The 21,593-nt window shown below is 35.9% G+C and overlaps 1 protein-coding gene across 1 annotated transcript in view; it reads left to right on the top strand.

Moving 5' to 3' along the window:
* The window catches only part of DOK6 (docking protein 6), a gene marked incomplete at both ends in the record, with an annotated part of 249,450 nt that overhangs the window by 150,404 nt on the left and 77,453 nt on the right, over positions 1-21,593 (top strand). Inside the window, one exon of the mRNA XM_082290095.1 lies at positions 9,307-9,496. Within this exon, the coding sequence (XP_082146221.1) occupies positions 9,307-9,496 (190 nt within the window). The remainder of the gene's footprint in view (positions 1-9,306; positions 9,497-21,593) is intronic.

Genomic DNA, 21,593 nt, shown 5'->3' with positions numbered 1-21,593 from the left:
CTTTTAAGGACAGCGGTGAACATTCCGACAGCAATTTGGACTGCAAAACACATATTTGCTTTAAACTCATACCTGTCTTGAATATTGAAGTCAGAATCATCTAAATGCTGTCAAATGTGGGTGGAAAGGGCAGTGACAGATGCTAGTCAGCACTAAGCCTGAGTTGTAAGTCTTCATCTAAAGGCTTTTTGGATTAGACACATGCACAGGAAGAACGCTAGTGGATGGAACAGGCAATAGCAAAAGAAAATCTGTGATTACCCTGTCATTTAATTCCTATTAATGAACATGAGGGCAACACAAAATGTGCTCATTTAGTCCTCCCTAATTTACAGCTCTCAATTAGTATTAAGTATTAAGTATTAACACATACTACCTCAATGGTCATAAAATATCAAGTCAGCTATCATTATAAACAAAATTACATAATTAATTTATAGAATGAATGGCATTATATTTATTATATTATTTCTCTGAAACCAATAGCACACAGCATGGAATATACAGAAATCTTGTTCAAAAAAACAGATGCATTGAAATGGGATTTAAAAGAAGTTTAGATGTTTGTAAAGTTGTTTGCCTGCTATGAGACACAGAATTCAATTTGTAGATTCAAACTACTGAACAAACATTCCTACTAATGTTGTAGGAAAATGATAATGATCAGACACCACTCAAAGCATCCCATCTGCTATATGCTGATAGGATATAGGTATAAAGCTCATCTGCATGCTACTGAAGAGAGAACTGTGTGAACAGGTAGAGGTCTTTCACAAATGTGAAAGGAAATAAACCTTGTCAAAAGCCTGTGACGTGAACAGAAAAGTAGCTTGAAATTCCTCAAGCTCTTTCTGCGGTGAATTCATGTACTCTCCAGCAGGTTTTGAACATAGGTGACAAATATTACATTTATTTATGTTCCTGAAGATCCAGTTAGACACACATGACCTCCAGGAGGCATATATTAGTTCTGTTGTATGAACTAGTCTTGATTCAATTGCCTTAGTCTAGAAATTAATTGCAGTGTTACCAACCAGTATATATGAACATAATTAGCATCTTTATTGTTCTAAGTAAATAAATGAAAGGAAACAAAGAGGCAAAGCATGTATTTGTTGTACAAATCACATGAATAATAATGCATGGAGGGTATCATTAGCTGTATTCTTTTAAAACAAGTGACTGAATACATATAATCCAATATTTGACGAGCATGCTCTGCTAAATCATTAGTTACAGTATCTCAGACAAGTAATTCTGATACCTATCCTCATCCTTCCCTCATCTCTTTGATGCACAACTTTGCATTTTAATAAGCATGTTTGAAATTCAAAGTTGTCTTGTTCAGAGGCAAAGCAAATTCTGTTGTGGGTGTCTTTTAATCAACTTGAAAGGAGGAAAAAGTGCAGAGATTCTTACTATAGGTATGAAATCTGGCATTTTGTTCATTTATCTGTGCTGTAAGAACCTGCAGTTGCACTCAAATTCCTGTAGCAGATTTCTTCAGTAAAATCAGTTGAGTGGAAGCGTGCCTTCAGTTTATGCTGGTTATCTTATTCTGCAAACCTGACGCTGTCATTCCCCACATGACAGTATTATTGAAAAGGTTACTAGTTGAAGTGTGGAATCATTTGGCGAGCTATAAGAAAATCAGATTTTTAATTGATTTTCTTTCACATTTTCCCCATATTGTAGCTTTTACACACATGCTATCAAAAAGAGTAGTTCAAAAGGTACCTCAAAACCTTTTGAAAGTCTACTGAGCTTTTGCTTATAAATATTCTTGTTGAGCTCTTTTTGACCTGAAACTGAAAGGTCAAAGTTAATTATACAGTTGGAAATTCATGAACAGTGGCTATGTGTAGGAAGCGTCTAAAATCTTTCTCTTTGTGAAAATGGCAGCTGTGTCACTCTCTGGCAAATTTTATTTTTTTGTGTTAAATAAAAACTGAATACCAGTGTAGTACCTTTGAATGTCATTTCTTCCAAATATATTGCAAGTGTGTCAACTTCATAGAATTCCTCTCGTGTTAGTCAATTTATTAATGCTTACTTGAAACAGAGATGTGAGAATACAGTCGGTAAAACATGTAATAGAGTCTCACAGTGTCAGCATCTAGTTTGTGCAAGTTCTGTTGCCTGACCCATACAAAGGCTTTCTTTCAGGTCACTGAACAAAAGATGTCTCTCACTATCAGAGCAAGAGCACAGATTGTGATAAATAATATAGTGTCAATGGTTTTTCAGTTTTGGATAATTTTTTTGCACTTTTTTTGCACTAAAGACATTGAATAAGGTGTCATGTTGTTCATATCTCTATGATATAGCAGTTGATTATACATTAATCCCAAAAGAACAGGTGTATGAAGCATTAATTTCATCTCATTCCATGGAGGTTTTTTTGAATAGTTACTTTGCCCTAAAGATTTTCTGAAATATGTACAATTTGATAAAGATATTTCTTTGGACTTAGAAAAACTAGCCTAATAAGGTGGGTTTTTTCATTAAATACTTTGCCTTTTCCAAGAGATATTTTTAATATGCAGTGTTCTTCATGTGTTCAACTGCTTGCCCATTCCTGTTCTTAAAGGACATTTTAATGATGGACGGGTATTCATCAAACACACCAGATAAATGAATTGGCTCTCTCTTGAAAAATGAGATGTGATGATTGTGATGTATAGATTTGTAGTTTTCTTGCTGTGTGTCACCACCGAGGCCACTACCCTCAGTTTGCAACATTTGAAATAATTTTCTTAATTGTTATTGTATAGGCTCTGGGGCCACTAGAATTGCTACCTGCTACTTTTTTTTTTTATATACACAAAGAATCACATTGCAGAAAATTGTTGGCAAAGAAAACTTATGTGGTTTCTATCATTTATTTAATACCTCTTTTTATTACTTTTGAGCCTGTTCATCCCCCTACTCTCGCTCTTGTGGGTCTTCTGAGATGAGCTTCAGATTTGAGAAGGGAAGACACCTAATTCTCTGTGGCAGGAACGCAACAACAGGGTTTGCAAAACAGTTTGCTCCAAAGGTTGGCAAAACTGCTGTTTGGTGTGCAAACGCCATGGCTCAAAGGCTATACAATCACAAGGCATTTTTGTCACATGAGAATAGAAATTTAAGGTAGTACAGCTACCTGAAGGAGGCATTCTTTTATACTTCTGAGTTGGTCAGTAGGTGCCAGTGAGATCTGTTTTAGTGTAGTTGCGCTGTTGCTTGAGCCTCCAGCCCCAAGCAGTTCTGCAGTGGTGACAGCAAAAAGAGGCAAAATGTAGAGCTGCACTGCTTATAGCAGACAGCTCTGCTACTGTGTCTTGTAGGAAGGATAGAGAAGACATCTAAGCGAGTTTTGTGCAAAGCACATCAGTAACAGGCAGCTTCTCACTGAATTTCAGCTCTGTTATTGCTTTCCAGAAGCATTACCACAAGTCTTGCTGTGTAAACTCTGCTGCAGAAAATTACTGTTAGACAGTTTTCTTTTTAAATTTAAGGCTCACAACTAATGGCTGCTTAGCTTGGAATGATGCACAAATTCCAATTAAAGTGAGATATGAAATGAAGCTTCTGTTGCTCTCCAACCATTTTACCTTCTCTCTGCTGCAAATCTAAGTGATTTGTTGGCGTATCTCAGCCCTATAACAGCAACCTTGTTTCTGTTTAAATTTCTTTTCACACTGAACATGGTCTCTAGTGTTTATGAATGTCCTTTTAGATTATTTGCGAAAGAATTAAAATACAGTATGAAAGCAAAAGCAGTAGAGGCCTCACTTCAGGATCCAATTCAGGTGATTAATTTAGTATAATGGGAATGAAGCTTTATATGCAATGATAAGATAAATAATAATAATAAACAGTTACAACTCCATGAAAGAAAATCTGGACTAAGTTGGATCTGATTAGACTGTTGACAAGTCTTCTAAGCAATATGCTGTGATTCTTACACACACATTTGATAATCCTTAGGTTTCTCAAGCTGCTGCTAGACGAAGAAATTGTGAATGTAGAGTGTTGACTTCATCTGGAAGAATTGGAAGCTTCCTTTCCAGCTCTGAGTGCATTTGGAAGCCTTTGCAATACACCCCAAAACATAATGACAAATTGGGGTTTTGGGGTTATTTTTAAATTTTTATCTTCCCAGGTGAAGTCATATCTAGAATTTCTCCATGGTTACAATGGACAATGTGTCCAATGTGTCATTATTTTCATTCTTTATAAAAGGAAACAATTCTAGAGATGTCATCCCAATGGACAGTATACAGTAACATACTATATTTACTGTGAAAAAGAAATCAGAATATTCAAGATAATATTGGTTAAAAAAGCATTATTTGTGGGCTATTAATAAATTCACTTTTTAGGTGCATCTTTTTGGTGAAGCTTCTATTCCTATCTGTTTTGAATACTAAATAATAGCACTAAAATAACTGAATACTTGTACTAAATAGTTTTCTATTAAACTTAACTTGTACTAAGCCATTTTCTATCAAACATTAATTGTAAACCTGATGTAAAACCTGAAGAAAATGGGCAAATGTTAAAATGCAAATTTTTAAACTAAAGAAAAGGCTAGATCCATCTTTTGCTGCTGTATCTTATTTACTGTTAACTATCATGCCTGTGATATCAATATGAAGCTTTTTTATTACGTATCTTGAGGTTTTAATTTTTTTTTCATTTTACTTCATTATAAGCCTAATTTTTATTTTCAAAGTCTGGAAATTGAATGAATTTTTGCTTTTCATCCCTGCCTAATATTTATATTAGTATTTCATAAAATTACTTCCTTTGTAAGGTTTTTCTTCTTTCATAACATTGGTTTTACCTTCCTTTCTTATTTAAAAACCCTCCACAGGAGCAGCAGTCTTGCTTCCTGGATTTTAATTGCAAGAAACTCATTAATTCTTGTTAGTAAAAATGTAGCTTTTCACAGTGAACAACGTCCTTGAATCCTCAGAAGAGGATTATGAGGCATTTCTTTGTGCTGCATATTGAGATTGCAAACTACAGCCAAAGCATAGAGACTTTGTAATTACATTCACAGAGCTGACTTGTTTTAGGGCATTTTCTAGGGTCAGTAGAATCTCTGTAATTTAATACATAAAAGCACTTTGCATGGTTTTTTATTCATCTTCTGTTATCCTTAATCCATTTTTATACAATAGGTTTGTTTGTTGGGGTACTTCAAATAAATAAAACACAAACAGCTTTATTCAGAAAAGTAAGTTGTTTATGGTTTTAATGTTAATCCAGTGAGACTTCAGATTATTCTCTTACTACTTACCAGTGAAACAATTTGACGTATTTACCTACCTTTACATTTTTATTGAGATGCTTACATTTTTAATGGAAGCAAAGCAGAATATTTATAAGCAAAGGAAAATATTGATTCTGAAGTCCTGGTTCCTCACTGCGTACAGCAGAAGGGAAACATTCTAATAGCCCTGAGATATAAATAAACACAAAATGCTTCACCTTCAAGACTTTAAGCTCTCTTTCCACCTGAAAATTAGCCACTGGTGGTTAGCAGCAGAAGTCTCATAGGTGGAGGAGTTTCTTTCACATATGAACTGAATATTTGCTTTCAAAACCTCTACATGTTTATATAGTTGCCACCAACCTGTCTCCTTCTATAAGTAATTTTTTACCCATCATTAAAGCTGAAATGAAACCAAGAATCTGGATTGCAAGATTGCCATGTCATCTGGTCGGTTTTCCAGCTGGGATGATTTAACCAAAGGAATCCAGCGAGAAAATGGCAGAAAGAGGATCACTGGGCTCCAGTCATTTTGCTTCCCCAGTACAGCTGGAAGGCTGAGAGCATTTCGGAGTTGCTGCCAAGTCTCCGTCTCAGTCGATATGCTCACTTTCATAAAGACTCTTATGCTCCTGTGCCCTGGAAAGCATTATTAAGTGTCGTATTCTTGCCAAAGCCCAAATGCTAAACACCTTTACATGCACTAAGTGTATGATGAAGCATTGCTGTACTTATTGAAGGAGATGGGAAAGAGCAGTCACATTGAGAGGATGTGATAAGTGTAGCAATATAACAGCATTTTTTTTCTCATCCTGGCTTCCCCACTCCCTGAACTTTGCTCTCACCAGTTTAGAGAAGGGAAGAGGTTAGGGATCCTGAATGCTGAGGAATTGCACCTGTTCAGTCCCAGTCTTATCTTGTCCAACAACATCGCATCTACTTGTTTGGTTTCTTCCATCTCCCTGCTTTCTGGGTCCCTTATTAACTTCTATTTGCTTAGTCTTACTATCCAGTGAACAGTTGTTATCTCATCCTACTCATATGCAGATGGTATCTGAACCAAAGAGAACCAAAATAACCTATTCAATGTTATTCAGAAGGTCTGGTGTCAGAATTCAGCTGAGATTCCCAGATCTGGCCTATGATGAATGTTTGTTCTTGCCTGGATAAGTGTAAGGACAAAACATGCCACTAAAGATGGAATGACTGTATTACCATTACCTAGATACCTGCTCAAATATTTTCTGAAATGGAAAAATTGGACCCTGCATGTTAATAAAGCCATTCAATAGTATCCACACCTTTCCTTGTCCTCATCTGCCCACTCCTCAAAAGTATAGATTTTGTTCCAAAAGCAAATCTATCCATCCTCAATCTTCTCCAGCACATATGTTTGTATGCTTGTTTTTCTTGACAATTTGATTCAATTCCAAGGGTGCTATGTTTTGCCCTGCAGCTGATGTTCACTTTAATCATACTTCCTTTAATCCCTGACATCTCACCTTAGACACTGACCTCCCATGCAAAGTCAGCAAATGTCTCCTGACAGTTTGAGGATGCCATATGTCCTGAATGCCCTTCATGCAATAATATCCACAAACACATCAGAGAAGTTGAGCATTTCAAGATCATCCTGGTAACATTTAAAGCAAGTTGAAATATTCTGTGCCTTCCACACAACAGTTTAATGTTTACTTCAGAAAATAATTGTATGTTTTTATTTTCTCTGCTGTCTGAGGCATTCTGCTGGTGAAGACAGGGAAAGAGAAAGATTTTCATTCTCATATAGTAACCCCATCCCCCCATAGATACACTGTTTTATTTCATCTAATGCAAGAGAGAAAGAGCTGACAGGCCAGTTACTGCATCTTTCTTTCAAACAGAGGGAAGTAGCATTAAGTGACAGCATGGCAATGCAAAGCTGGAGCCTAATATATGATAGAAACACACCTGCACAGTTATGAGGAATTTCTGCATGACAATCCCAATGACACAGGGGTACTGAAAGAGCATATATATATATATATATATATATAAAAAATTTCAGTGCACCATGAAAGTTATCTTGTTCACCGCCATTCCCTTCCCAAAGCGGTCATTGACCTGTTACTCCCATGTGTGAGTCCTTCCATTTACTTCAGTAGGCATTACATTAGACCTCTGCCCCATGCACTCCCCTGAGCATTAGGGGAGATTCTCCTCCGTGATCTCAGCAGCCTCTGCTAATCTGTCTGTGCTGTGTGTCACAAGACTGTTACAAAATGTTCAGAGTTTCACACATGGGATCCTAGTCATAAAATTAAACTTTTAGGGCTAACACCCATTAGTGTGACTAATGAGAATTTGGGCTTGGGAGAAGAGGTTGTGACTGAATGAATCAATTGGGGAGTCATTAACAGGACAAAATTAAATTGACTGAAACAGAACAACATTAAGGATGACAAGTTTACTTATAGCTATGCAGCAATTTTTATTGCTTACCCAGCAGTTCCTTGCTTTCTCTAATTCCTCAAACTTTTGTTACTTTATTCACTCACACACACGCACACACAACCTCAAACACACTTATATGTTTTTATTAACTCACTTACTTGCAATATTTTAATTGTTTTGTCAAAAACATATATATATCACGTTTAAAAAATAGAGGCAATGTCTATGGTACTGAATTTCAAACAGAATGGAAAGCTAATTTTGATTGTTGCAATAAATTTCTCTCACTTTAAATTTAAATTCCTTCCTAATTTTTATGAGGATACTGTGAGAAAATTCAGTTCAAATGGTGGATTAAGAATATTCCACACCAAACACTTTTTTCTTTATCAAGTAATTTGAGGCAATTTTTCTATCAGTTATCCCCCTAAAAAGCATTTTCCTGATGTTGTTATTGAATAAGCATTTTTCATGCTCATACTTTAAATTGTTCTTACCTTTTTTTGTTAACATCCTTCAGGCAGTAGCATTGACATTTTGCATTTCTACCCATTTCAAAGATGAAAAAAAAGAGAGAAAAGTTGTGAATATACTGCACTCTCCCATATGATGCTACTAAGCCCGAATATTGCAATGCATTTAGAGTTAAAATATAGGCTGGCACTTCCAACTGTACAATCAGAAATGTAACTGAATTTTTAATCCTTTGTAGAAGCAACTCATAGAAACATTATTCTTCAAAGAAAGTTGCATTTTTATTAAAATTTCTCTTCCTGATAATGTTTGCTTCCTTCCATATGAGTTAACGGTGTTTTCTATAATCTTGTGGTTTTTAGGTTTGTTTTTTTTTTTCCTTTTTTTACGATTTTTTTTGTGTTGCTTATTAAATCACATGCAATTTAGGCACTTCAGAAAATTATTAATGCCCTTGACCTCCAACTGCAGTAAGTGCACATTGCAAGCAAAGTGCAGCTGATAGTGATTGATGTCATGACCATAATAATATATCATGTTGAATCAGATTTTTCAAGAAAGCAACAGATGATTAAAATTTGTTATTAATTTTACAAATAAGATGACTTTGGCAAATAAACAGAAACTGAATGCAAGGAATGTAATTATTAACAAGCTTCAATAAGTAAACTTGGGTTTTCAATTTCAAGGACAGCTTTTCTAAGAGGCAATGGTTGCACATACATATTTTTCCAGGATACCTTTAATTCTGTTGAGAGAGGAGTCTCTGTCAGAGTTCACATCATTGTGAATTTTGATTTGTAAGGAGTCATGGACCTTAATGTGAGGGTAAAAAAGGACTGCAGTTAAGGTGTGGGAACATATGTCCAAGAGGACTATGCAGATCATCTGTGAAAGATGTTTAAGACTGCTGCATCATTTTTATAAGGAAAAATGAAATTAAGATGATTCTCACCTTATTCCTCTCATATGTGCTAGCAGAACTGCTTCAATATCAGTGGATCCTCACCTCTGTTAAAGCTAGGAATTTGGCTTTGATTTCTGAATCATCAGAACTAAAGACTTTATTTCAATTTTTTTTCCCAGTGTAAAATCTTGCTTTAACCTGTGATGTCTTACTTTGTGTTTTTTTCCAGAACGATTCAATGTATACCTTATGCCTACACCAAATTTAGATATCTACGGGGAATGTACAATGCAGATCACACATGAAAACATCTATCTCTGGGACATCCACAATGCCAAGGTCAAGCTGGTCATGTGGCCTCTGAGCTCTTTGAGGAGATACGGACGTGACTCGACGTGGTTTACATTTGAGTCTGGAAGGTAAGAGCTAAGGAGATGCAAAAAAAAAAAGAATAAATAAGAAGTGGGGTTTTTTTAAGCAGTCTGATAAGTTAGATAAGCCTCTCCTTATAAAGCAAGACAAAATACATGGCTTCTCCATAGACTTCCCCTTGCTGAATATTACTTTTCAATATATTTGGGCCAGTGTTTGAAATAAACAATAATACGTCTTATATTAAAAATGAGCTTAAGCGCCCTCTGGCTTTTATTTAACTGTGATTGAAATGTTATTCATAAGGTTTATGAGTCTCACTGTGCTTAAATACTCATGTGGTATAATTTGAGTACTTTTAATGTAGAAGAAATTAATTCTGGATCATGGAAAAGGCCACGTATGAATGGAATAACTTCCATTACAGTGAATATTACTCTTTCTGGATGTTCCTGATGACTGATTGCCACCCTAGAGTATAATTGCAAGCAGGAGTACAGAGAACATTGTGAACCCATAAAAAGGCTAGCTGTTTTTTCTGCCTGCAGTTTTAATCCTCACTGCCATTTCCATCTTCAGATCAGTTTTAAATGTCCACAGAGCTCTGTTTTGCCTCTCTTTCATATCTTTTTAATGCATTTCATATCTTGCCATTAGGTTCACTGCCTTTTCTGCATTTCTGCACAAAAGAATTCTTCATTTAACTCTCCCTCTGGTGGTGTTTCAACTTGTATTTTATCATTCTAGACTATTGTTCTTTATGGTTTGGTTTGAGTTTTTTTATGGCTCATCATACTCCTTTATGAGAGCCTGAATTTTCTGAAGCAATCTGTGAAATTACAGGTGTCTCTACACTCTTGGGTTAGACACACTATCTTGTTAAAAAATCTTTATATGCCTTTTGATGTATACTTATTCAACACCATTAACAAATATTCACAAAACTACAGTTTGTGATCAGAAACAAAACCATGGATCTAATGGATCCTACTGCTGAAGGGGATAATGGCCAAAATTCCTCTGCCATTTCTATAGCTGGGACTTACCATATTAGAATAATTTGAATATCCAGACTGCTGTCACTAGACCATATTGGCTCTCTGTTAGTTTTCTGTGATGAGTTCCCATGAAGACATCATTGGGTTTTTTTATTTAATATTTTTTTTGCAAAAATAAGCAAAGCTGACCTATGTTTCAACTTGATTTCAATGATTAAGCTGAGGGGCTTATTCAAATACACAATTTTAGCATGAATTAGCATTTCAAGCCTCCTACAGTATTTTAATTCCATTTCAAGCCTCCTACAGTATTTTAATTCCATGCTAGTATCTGAATATCATCTGCTCCTACAGTCCATGGACCATATGACCTGATGAAAAGTGGATTGTTTTCCTGTGTTTTATTATTATGAGCTAGCTCTGCCTTTATCTGTCCTGCTTTATTGTTTTTGATCTGATTCCTCCCTTTTTGCTTGCTTGGAAGTACTTTATCTTATTTGGAAATGCATAGAGGTAAAAAAATAGGGCTAGAGAAAAGTTGGTATCTTCAATAACATCTGAAGGCTATATAAGGCAATAATAACATTCATTTTAAAATCTGTTGTTGATTTGCTTGGGGTTTATTTTTATTTTTTAATCAACAAATCATCTTTCTCATCTTTCTGAACACGATTTTCTTTGTCCCCTGATCTGCTAGTACCTTAATACAATAAATTCCTGATGCATGTTTTTTATAAGAGGTGAAGCACTCATCCATGTTTTATGAGAATGTTATGCAGTAAAAGTGCTGGTGCTTTAATTTTTCCCTAAGGCTTAAATATTAACTGTAGGCAATTGCTTTAAAGGAAATATTTTTAAACAGGTTATTATGTTTTAGTGAGTTTTAGCAGATATTCAATATATGTGTATGAGGTTTGCATGAACATTAGAAGTTCCATTTTATATATTCATTATACATCTTGAGTTTTGGTATTACTTTGTTCGAGAAAATAAATCCCTTCAATAAAATAAATGGACATATTCACAAAGATGTTAGATAAATTGATCAAAATTAATCTTTTTGACAAATTTATCTTTTAATAAATATATTGCTTTTCATTTAAATGGAGTATGAACTTGGGTGTATAAAACAGTACTGCTCACTTGTCTTATGAAAGGCAATGACTACACAATTTGAAGAATGTCTAAAATATCAGAGGAATGAACTCAGATTCTTTTAATCTGCCAGATTTTTCTGTTTAGTTTTGCACTGAGTTGGAGTTTGTAAATATGTGTCTTTGCACTACCTATGAAGTTAGACTTGTCCTTATTTTTTATTATTTATTGAACTAATAAAAGTAGGTATTCCTTTCCCAGTGATTTCCTTAATCTGTCTTTTTGTCTATCCAAACCCTACTGAGATATGGGGAAAGAACAATTTTGTGTGGCTTTGTTCAATGTGGCATGGAGAAATTCTCATTACCTAAAGTACCTGATTAGGGCTAATCCCGTGCAATCTCTTCACCTATCAGAAAACAGTCATTCACAACTCCATTAGGCACTACAATAGCTTTGTGTGGATTAAGACTGTTTATCTAACACAGTGAATGGATCAGAGCACATGAGGTAAGAGCCTAGCATTTACTTTTTTAAGATCTAGGCTTTCCAACCAGTCTTGGACTGGACTGGGGAGTTGTGCTGGTTTTGGCTGCAGAAGGGTTAATTTTATTCACAGTAGCTGGTATGGGGCTGTGTTTGGGATTTGTGCTGAACATAGGGTTAACAACGTAGGGATATTTTAGTTATTGTTGAGCAGAGCTTACATGGAGTTAAGGACTTCTCTGCTTCTCACCCAACCTCACCAGCAAATAGGCTGGGGGTGCAGAAGGAGTTGGGAGGGGACACAGCCAGGACAGCTGACCCCAAATGACCAAAGGGACAATCCATATCACATGGCATCATGCTGGTCATATAAAGCAGGGGGAAGGACAGGGAACAGGGGGGACATTTGGGTTGATGGCGCTTGTCTTCTCAAGTCATCATTACGTGTGATTGAGCACAGTTTTCATGGGAATGGTTGAACACCTGTCTGCCCATGGGAAGTAGTGAATTAATTCCTTGTGATATTTTGCATGTGCACGCAGCTTTTACTTTACCTATTACACTGTCTTTCCTCACTTTTACCTTTCCAATTCTCTCCCTCATCCCAGCGGGGGAGTGAGAAAATGGCTGTGTGATACTTTGTTGCCAGCTGGGATTAAGCCAGAACAGGCGTTTTAATGTTTAATCATCAATGATTCACAGGATTCCCTTAATTTATGGATGTATGTAATGTGTTCAGACACCTCATCCTCATTATTTTGGATATTGGATATGTTGGAGGCACTGTGGAGTTGATCTCCATGGGTGCACTTACTTCTTTTCAAACTTTTGGAAGAGCTGCTCCATGTCCGTGGGCTAAATTAGTCCTTGACTGTCTTGGATTTTAAGCCCCCGAAACAGGAAATGTGTCCTTACAGAACTGCCCACCCTAACTAATTCACCCAGGTGAAATTGCTCTTAATTTGCATGGGATTGCATTAAGTACATGCAATTTAAGAAACATGCCAGAAAAGGAGTAAAACAGCTACAGGTGAAACATTTCGTAGTCCTGATCAGGTGTGAAGACATCCTTTTCAGTCTCCTGTCCAAGTTACAGGATTCATTTTGCTGATGTTGTAAACCAAACAATCCATAGTAAGGGCCATAGACAATGTTTAAACTCAGCTCTCTGGTAGCTGCAAAAGGCAGCTGTCCAAGCTTTCCTTTTAGCTAAACAAGCTGTCTGAGGCATCTTTTTAGGAGCATAAGAGGAGACTACTAAGAGTTCAGAATTGAGACACAGAGAAAGTTAAGCATATATGGACTCCTTGTTAATTTTAAAATGTTTCTTCTTTCACTTTTTGTAATTTTGTCTTTTATATTATTTTCTATGTATGGAAGCTGTCTGGTCGAGTGTATTAACTGGCCAGAAGCATTAAAAAAAAAAAAAAAAAAAAAGCTGAAGTTAAACATGGTGAAAAAATATAATGAGGGGATGGGCTGTGGAAGCTCCAGCCGAACTTTGTCAAATTCTATGAGTTTCCAGCAGAGTAGAGAGTTTGAGGCAGAAGGTTTTTCTTGGATTTTTAAGAGCAGAAGGAGCCACAAATCTACTACACACTCCTTTTTCTGAAATACATTTTCTTTTACTTTGTTGACAAGATGTTGAAATTTAAACAATTTCAAGTATTTCCAAGTTAATTCATGCTGTGCATTCAAAGAGACTCATTGAACCACACTAAACTATTCCTTCTTTATTTGCCTTTGATTTAGGTTTTTTGTTCATCAGAGAAAATGTAATGAAATATGGTATTCTCTATCACTTCTAAGATCTGGAATCTGTTTCTTTGGTTAATAAAAATATTAAGCTCAAGCATTACACAGTGGTGACATGAGAATTTTTCAGATTTTTTTTCCCAAGACTGATATACTCATTTTCTCTGTGGTAGATACACAGATGCTAGGGTTATCTGAAGCAGAAAGTTCACTGTTTGCTTCAGGCACTACATCTGACTGAAACGTTTCATTTGTCTGTCAGTCCTCTGTGCTGATTTTTGGTGTTAATATGAAATGTATTAGTCAATTAACCCTTAAAGTTCAGTCACAGGAAAGATGCTCTTTTTTGCTTATGTGGGAAGAGGACCATTATGCATGTGCCTAGTAAGTCAGCTGTCATGGGACTTCATATGCTCTTGTACAGGTCTATACCTCCCTGAAGAGATGCCTGCAATTCCTGATTGCTGGTGGATTATCTAAATACTGAATTAAGTTTATCTATCATGAGTTAACCATAGAATTGTAAATCATATATTATAAATCATTCTAAATATCATTATAAATCATAAGCTTGTGATTGAATTTGTGAGTCACTTCAGTTTGAGCAGCAGTATGAGCAGTTGTGTAGCTTCAGTAAATTATCATTTCACATAAATGTTAGCTCAGAGCTCTCAGTATCCCACACTTTAAATAGCTAAGTTTGCTACGATCTTTTCCTTCTTTTACACCTTTGTGATATTTTCAAAAAGCCAAATTACCCATGATATAAATTTTCTGTAGTTTTATGTTTCCTCACAGTCCCTTCACTTCTTTCTCATATTCTTTCCACAAGCAGCATGTTGTATCACTAAAATCTGAAAATAAAAAACTTTCTTGAAAAAGAAACATTAATCTCTTTTATGTATCCTACCCTGGCTTTTTTCTCAGTAATAATGTAGCTCTAATTTTAGGGAAAGTGGCATTTCTTACCACTGAAAAGGTTTCATTAGTTCCTGCTATTTAGCAGTGCCAAGGTTATACCGTAATATGTTGTAATCGTAGTTCCATTCCTGCTTTTTTCCACTGCAACCTCTCAGTTTGCCTCTTGCCAAATTCTTGACCTGGAATAAATTCTATGTTAGCCATTTGATTCACTTAAACCCTACATAAAAACGAGTTGTGTGTTTGACTCATCTACAGGACTCTTATTCTGGTTTTGATCATGGTACCTAATCTGAGAACTGTTTTACTAGCAGAAGCTGATATAGCTCATTGTAAGTGATTTAAAGGCTGCTCATTCCATTTTCTCTCTGCCAAGGCTCCTCTCAGACTGCTCCAGCATTGATAAGTCAGAGCAAGCTCCACCAAAACTCACATAGCAATGAAATTCTTCATCATATAATTGAATGTGGGAAGCAGAGAGAAGAAAGAGTTGCATTGTGCCTTCTAAAGCATTCTGCTTTTTTCTAATCATGTTTTGAAAATTCACTTGTGATATACAAACCTAGAAAAGATTTTTCCCCAATGACAAAGAATGCATGAGCCATTTCACTTCACTGAAAGCTAATTTTCATGAGAAAAACAATGACATCTTAAAAAGGACAGTATATTGAGAGAATAAAATTACCTTTATTAATTTTAACAGAAATAGGTTGAGAAGTCTGTCTTAGGACAGAGCAAAAAGCTTCATAGATGAAGTTGTGTAGCATAATAATTAATAAATTTAGAAATACTAAATTGATAGCAATGAGCACATCACTAGTTCATTAAGTCAGCATTGCCCAAGCACTAAATTTTCTTATGAATTTGTACTGAATGAAAGACATGCAGTTAGAAAAACAGTCACCCTAAGTTTGTCCAGTGAACGCAGCATTCACGCACCTCAGAAGGAACGCCATCATCTCTGAGGTGTCTGTAGAAGTGGCTTACATTTACAGATCACAGAGGGTTCAGCGTGAGTTGTCAACTGATCACCATCTGTCCAATATCATTTGTTTAATTGAAATGTTGCAAAGCTTTTTAATGAAATCAGCAAGAATTGTATTGTGTTTGACTAATGTATTAGCAGACAGCATGTTAAGTTCCTCCTGATGATCCTGACATGACGTGAATTGTACCTTTCAGTTGAAGTGCCTAATTTGCTTTCTCCCTTCATAACACAGTCACCTCATAGTCAAATTAGGGCTTGTTTGAAAATATTTTGAGACCAGCTGCCATTTAGCTTTCAGGAAGCTTTACATCCATGTGTGAGCCCAAAAGATTTGTTCTTTACTTGCTATATTCTAATTGTCTCTCTCCTGTAGGCATGCATTTTTGGATTAATATTCCTGAAGCTGAATACAGCTAACAAGGTTATTGCTGTGTAAGGTATGAGTGCAGAAGAAGCAGATGAAATAATTCATGAATTCTTAATCACATTAGGATTCATTTATGTTTTCGACTCTGCATTTTAACCTTTGAATTACACAGTCAGCAACAGCAATAATTAATCTCGTATGGCAGGTCTGGATAACTTGAGATGCTCCAGCAGCAGGTCCTTTTATCTCCAAGAGGCATAATAACCTTTAACCTCCTACCTGAAAAGACAGGAGGACTGAAATAACTCAGATTTGAAAACAAAAACAATTTAGTAAAAAAAAAAAAAAAAAATTGATGTCAAAACGTAAAAAATTTTAAATACAAAATACTAATAGATTTTGTAAAGCTCTTCATTTAATATATAGATACCATTTACAATAAAAGTGTCTATTTTAGCACTGAAATACTGTTGCATCTCTCCCCCAGCAAGGTTATTTGCATGAGCGATTTAAAAATGCCGAAACTTGACACCTAATTCTCTGTATAGACAGTGGTAGAGTGTTAAACACTTCACAAAGGGCAATCCAGAAGGCCACATTTTGCACAGAAAACCATGTAGCCAGCAAGAATGCTTAGCACAAATAAATCCTTCTTTCTCCAAAGCCTATGAATGTAGGATCATCAGTTGAGGAGGAGGTTTGAAATATCCTTTATGCTAGGGCTGTGTACTGTACAAACAGAGAAGGAAGTAATCAAAATGCAAAGGCTGGAATTTGCACAACAAAAGAGCCTTGTTCATGAATATGTAGGAAACTGTGCAAACCCGTGCTTGCACATGCATACATGAAGAATTGCAGAAGCATAAAGGGGCATGGTTTTATACATTTGTGGGCTTCACTGGTTGTCAGGAACTCTGGTTCCTCTGCTGGCACATAGGTTTATTCTAAAGGTCATTTTAGTGTTGAACATTTTAGTGCTGTCTCTTGTATGTCAGATGCAAAAGAAGTTGCAATGGAAGTTCTATTTTTCTCTCAGGCTTGGGTCTTCATTACACTGAAATCAAGTTGAGTATAGCTTGAGTGTTGGTCACTACTCTTGAACTGAGAAAGCTGCTTTAGCAGGCTGGTCTTAGAAGGTTTTGCCTAAATTCTGCCTAATTTTGTCTGTTCTTTCAGGCAGTATTGATTCATTGCTCTCAGAAATAATAAACTCACTTATAAGTAGCAGCTGAAGGCACTCGGTCTGTTCAGCCTTGAGAAAACTGAGGGAAGACCTCCTTAAAGTCTTCAACATCCTCACAATGTGAAGAGGAGGGGAAGGTCATTCTCATGACCAGTGACAGGACTCAAAAAAATGGGATGAAACTGAATCAGGGCAGGATTAGGTTAGATATCAGGAAAAGGTTTTTCACCTTGAGGGTGCTGGAACAGGCTCCCCAGGGCAGTGGTCACTGCACCAGCCTGACAGAGCTCAAGAAGCATTTGGACAATGCTTTCAGGTGCGTGATGTGACTCTTGGGGTGTCCTGTGCAGGGCCTGGAGTTGGACTTTATGATCCTGATGGATCCCTCCCAACTCAGCATATTCTATTATTCGATAAAATACCAGTTAGAATCTTTTTGTTTAGCTTTATTAAGTTGTAGCTTTTCTTGCAGATATGGGTACCCAGCAACTTCTTTGCTTCCAAAAGAGGTTAGTAGAGTGTTTTTGGCCTTTACTGTCAGTCACAGATGGATAGCAGTTCCAGAAATACTTCTCTGTCTGGACATAGTAATAGTGTGAAGGCATAATTTCTAGCATAGAAATTTCCATGGTGATTCTTTTTTTCAGTAGCTGTATGCTAACTTTTCATTAGTAAGTTGAATGTCCTTACCAACAGAGCTTTATATGTATGTAAATTATATATATTTATAAGCACATTGTTTTATATATATATATAAAATATATATATTATATATATATAAAAATATAAAACATTGTATATTATTTATAAGCACATTTCCCAACATGTTTATGGTATATGTGATCTCACTGCACCCAAGACTGTGTTGGAATATATGAGTAACTCTGGAGGTTACTAAATTTTTTTTTTAATTGATGCAGTTTTTTTACAATTTTTATTTTCAAAAACCAATCAGTAATCATGAAAATAATGCTTCTATCTATTGATTAATTAATTATTAATTTCATTCATTATGTCATTGATTAGAAAAAATCTGCTCTTCTGTAAAAATCTATTGATAATCAAAACCAAGACAATAATATTGAAAAAACCACTAATGGAGACAACATTAGTTTGCAAACCAGACAATTTTCTTGAACTGGTGAATAACTAGGATGTTTTGGTTAAAGCCTTTAAAACATGGTAAATAACTCTGATAATATATATTCTTCTCCACTTCTCAACAGCTGCACCCTTAGTGAAATACAAGTTACTTTTTGTGAACTTTTACTACTAAGACAAATGCACACACACACACAGAGAAATATTTTAATAACACATGTAAAATAATAAAAATGTTTTCTTCCCAAAGTATGTATATAACTAAATATGAAGACCTGAAAGAACTATTCAACTGACCATTCATGAGTTTTAATTTTTTAAGTAGTGCCTGAATACAAAACCATGTGCTAAATTTCAAGGGTTTTTTTCACAAAGCACTTTGCTAAGCCTAATAATTCAAAACCATGTCACAGCCCTCCTAGCATTACCATGCGTTATACCCCCTCAAGTCTTTTATTGCAACTAAGTGTTGTCTCACTCTAATTTAAATTAACTAAAGAACTATTAAAATATTGTCACAGAGGGGAGATGGAGAGCACTTTACAGGCAGTGCCTACTCAGTGGCATTCTGGAAAAGTCAGGCTATTTGGTCCCACTGGCTCCTTTAATCTTCCACTTATTTATAAGGTACGAAAAGAAGGTTTGCCCCTTAGCCCCTGTACAGGAAATGCTATTAGCTACTGTGTCCCTCCTAATGGTACTTCTTTGCTATCACAGTAAGTTATTACTATTATTGCACTATTAATAATGCTGTACTCTGTGGTGTGTGATTTATTTCTGCTGTGAGTGGTCATTTGTCACATATTTTCTAAAAAGCTTCCATCTTATTAGAAAGAGGGGAGGGAGAAGTAGCATCTAATGGAATCTCTCAATCTCAGCTGCTCCAAACATTGTTTGATCTTTCTGACTTTTTGGAAGAAAATTCAGTCAGTGCTATAATTCACTGAAATCTTTCATCTACTTGGTTTTCCTGTCAGTGGCCAAAATGTCACATATAACATTTTGTTCACATGGCTTGCTTGAACCAGTACACCTAAGCAGATTTGCACATTTTTTTACTATTTTTTTAATAATTCTCTGTCCAACTTGAAAAATATCCCCTCTTTAAAATGATACTTTCAATGGTCCCTGATCCACTTTCTGAAAACAACATTTTGAGATGAATGAAAGGAGGGATTTTATTTACCTGAAATGTGTGCTATTATGGCTGAAATTTCATCAAGTTGATTATAAAGGTAAATAGAAATTGCTATCTCTTGTTGCATTCATTACTATGCAATACTTAAAAACTCAAAAACATTTGAAACTGTCTGACTGTAAGTATCATTTATGGTCAGGAATGAGATTAAGGGCAGAAAATTGTATAGTCTTGGGGATGATTCAGTGGAATACCCTGGAGTTCTTTTAGATGAGGGTGCCAGCCCTTTATTTAATGATAGAACAGGCTGGATCATCTGTATCTCTGCTCATCTAAGAGTACTGCCACTGCCACCAGAGAACAAAGAGCAACAGCAGCAATGCTAAGAAGCCTCTGAAGGGGATCCGGGCAGGAGTGTGCTGAAGCTGCTTTGCAACACACTAGACAGCAAGTGAACCAGCTTGCAGGGACTCAGAGAAACTCGACAGATTGGTGAAAATAGGAGGGAAAGTTTGTGGGGGTGGGACAACAGAATGGGCTAAGCACGTGGAATAGGAAATAGGAATGTGGTAATTAAATAAAAGTGGGCTGGTAAGACAGAACTTGATAGGGAGAGACTTCTTAACAAAAACGAAAGGTAGCTGGGCTTGGAAATATGTATCATTTAAGGAGCAGTATCTCATCAGAAAGTATGGAAGATATGAGCAAAAGTAGGAGGAAGATGTTGTGCAGGATAAGAGTTTGTCATTAGCAGATGTTGGCAACACAACCTCAAATAGTTCATTTATCAGGTACTTTGCCTTTTTTACCAGATGCTTCTTTAAGCCCCATGAGACCAATTTCTCAGAGAGGGGAGGGAAAAAATCAGTATGGTTAGCTCTCAGCTTTAGAAACACAGACGAATGGAAAACAGCCAAGAAAAAGTGTTCCATGCACGTGGAAGTAGTGTCAAATAGCTGGTAAAAAGGACCATCAGAGAAGTAAGAGCAGAAACAGCAATATACAGAAATGGAAATGTATATTAGCATTCATGTGGAGACTAAGATTTTGTCTGTGATATAAAGAATACCTACATGAATGCTCCAGATTGACAAAATGGGGAAATACTGTAAAAAACTTTGCAAATATTCCCAAGTGTATTCAAAGTGGTTTTAATGGCATATGAGAAATAGCCACAAACATGCCCTAGCTATTATGTGTAAGTGTCCAGGAAAGGCACGGTCACCTTTTGCTGCATAAGAACCACAAACATGCATTATGTATCATTCTGCACATAAGGGATTTGTACCCCTTCTCTTTTGCCACCAGTACTACTTTCTTTTTGAGTAGATATATGTAAATTTTTGATGAAGCAGTAGGTATTGCATCTATAGTTCATGGGGGTTTTAAACCTGGCATACAGAATCATGGACAGAAGGGATTGGCACATTCCAGTGTTCTGAGCAGTTCCATGGCTGTTATAAATTTCTTATAAAAGTATTGCTAAGTCAGTGTAGAACAGTAGAAGCCTAAACTCTGGAATATTGAACTAGACAAGTAAACTCCAGTGTGAAAGAAGCTTGTTAGTGGGTTTTTTTCACAGCAAAGGATTATTATTTTTTTCATTTTGCTTTCAAACAATGCCCCGAGTTCCCTAGGCAGGGAGCAGCCATGCTGTGCTTAAAAATTTTGTGCATTAGACAAGACAGATGTTATACTTTTAGCTTATACTCTCCCAAATGTGTTTTGCAGTCTTTGTTTTTTTCCCTTTTCTGGCAGACTTGTTAAGGTACATTTCTTGTCAATTAGTAGTATCTCAGTTCTCTACAGAGAAATGGTCTGAGAGAATATTAAATGGTGACATGTAAACACAATGACCACAGTTCTTGCCATTCTTGCTTAAACCTTCTCAGTTTAAGCAAAATCCTCACTAAAGATAGCATAAAATATGTCCTTAGCCAGTACAGCATCAGTATTTTCACACAGGACTCATAGTAGATCCTCAACAAAAAGAACCTAATCAGCATAACTGCTTGATATTAATCAGAGGTGGAAATGCACATTTATCAAGACATCAAAAAATGTCAACCCATGACGTTTTAGACAGAAGATATTATATGAGATACTATAGGA

The sequence above is a fragment of the Coloeus monedula genome (genome assembly GCF_965178545.1).
Source record: "Coloeus monedula genome assembly, chromosome: 1".
NCBI lineage: Eukaryota > Metazoa > Chordata > Aves > Passeriformes > Corvidae > Coloeus > Coloeus monedula.
This window is presented reverse-complemented; position numbering and strand designations above follow the sequence as displayed.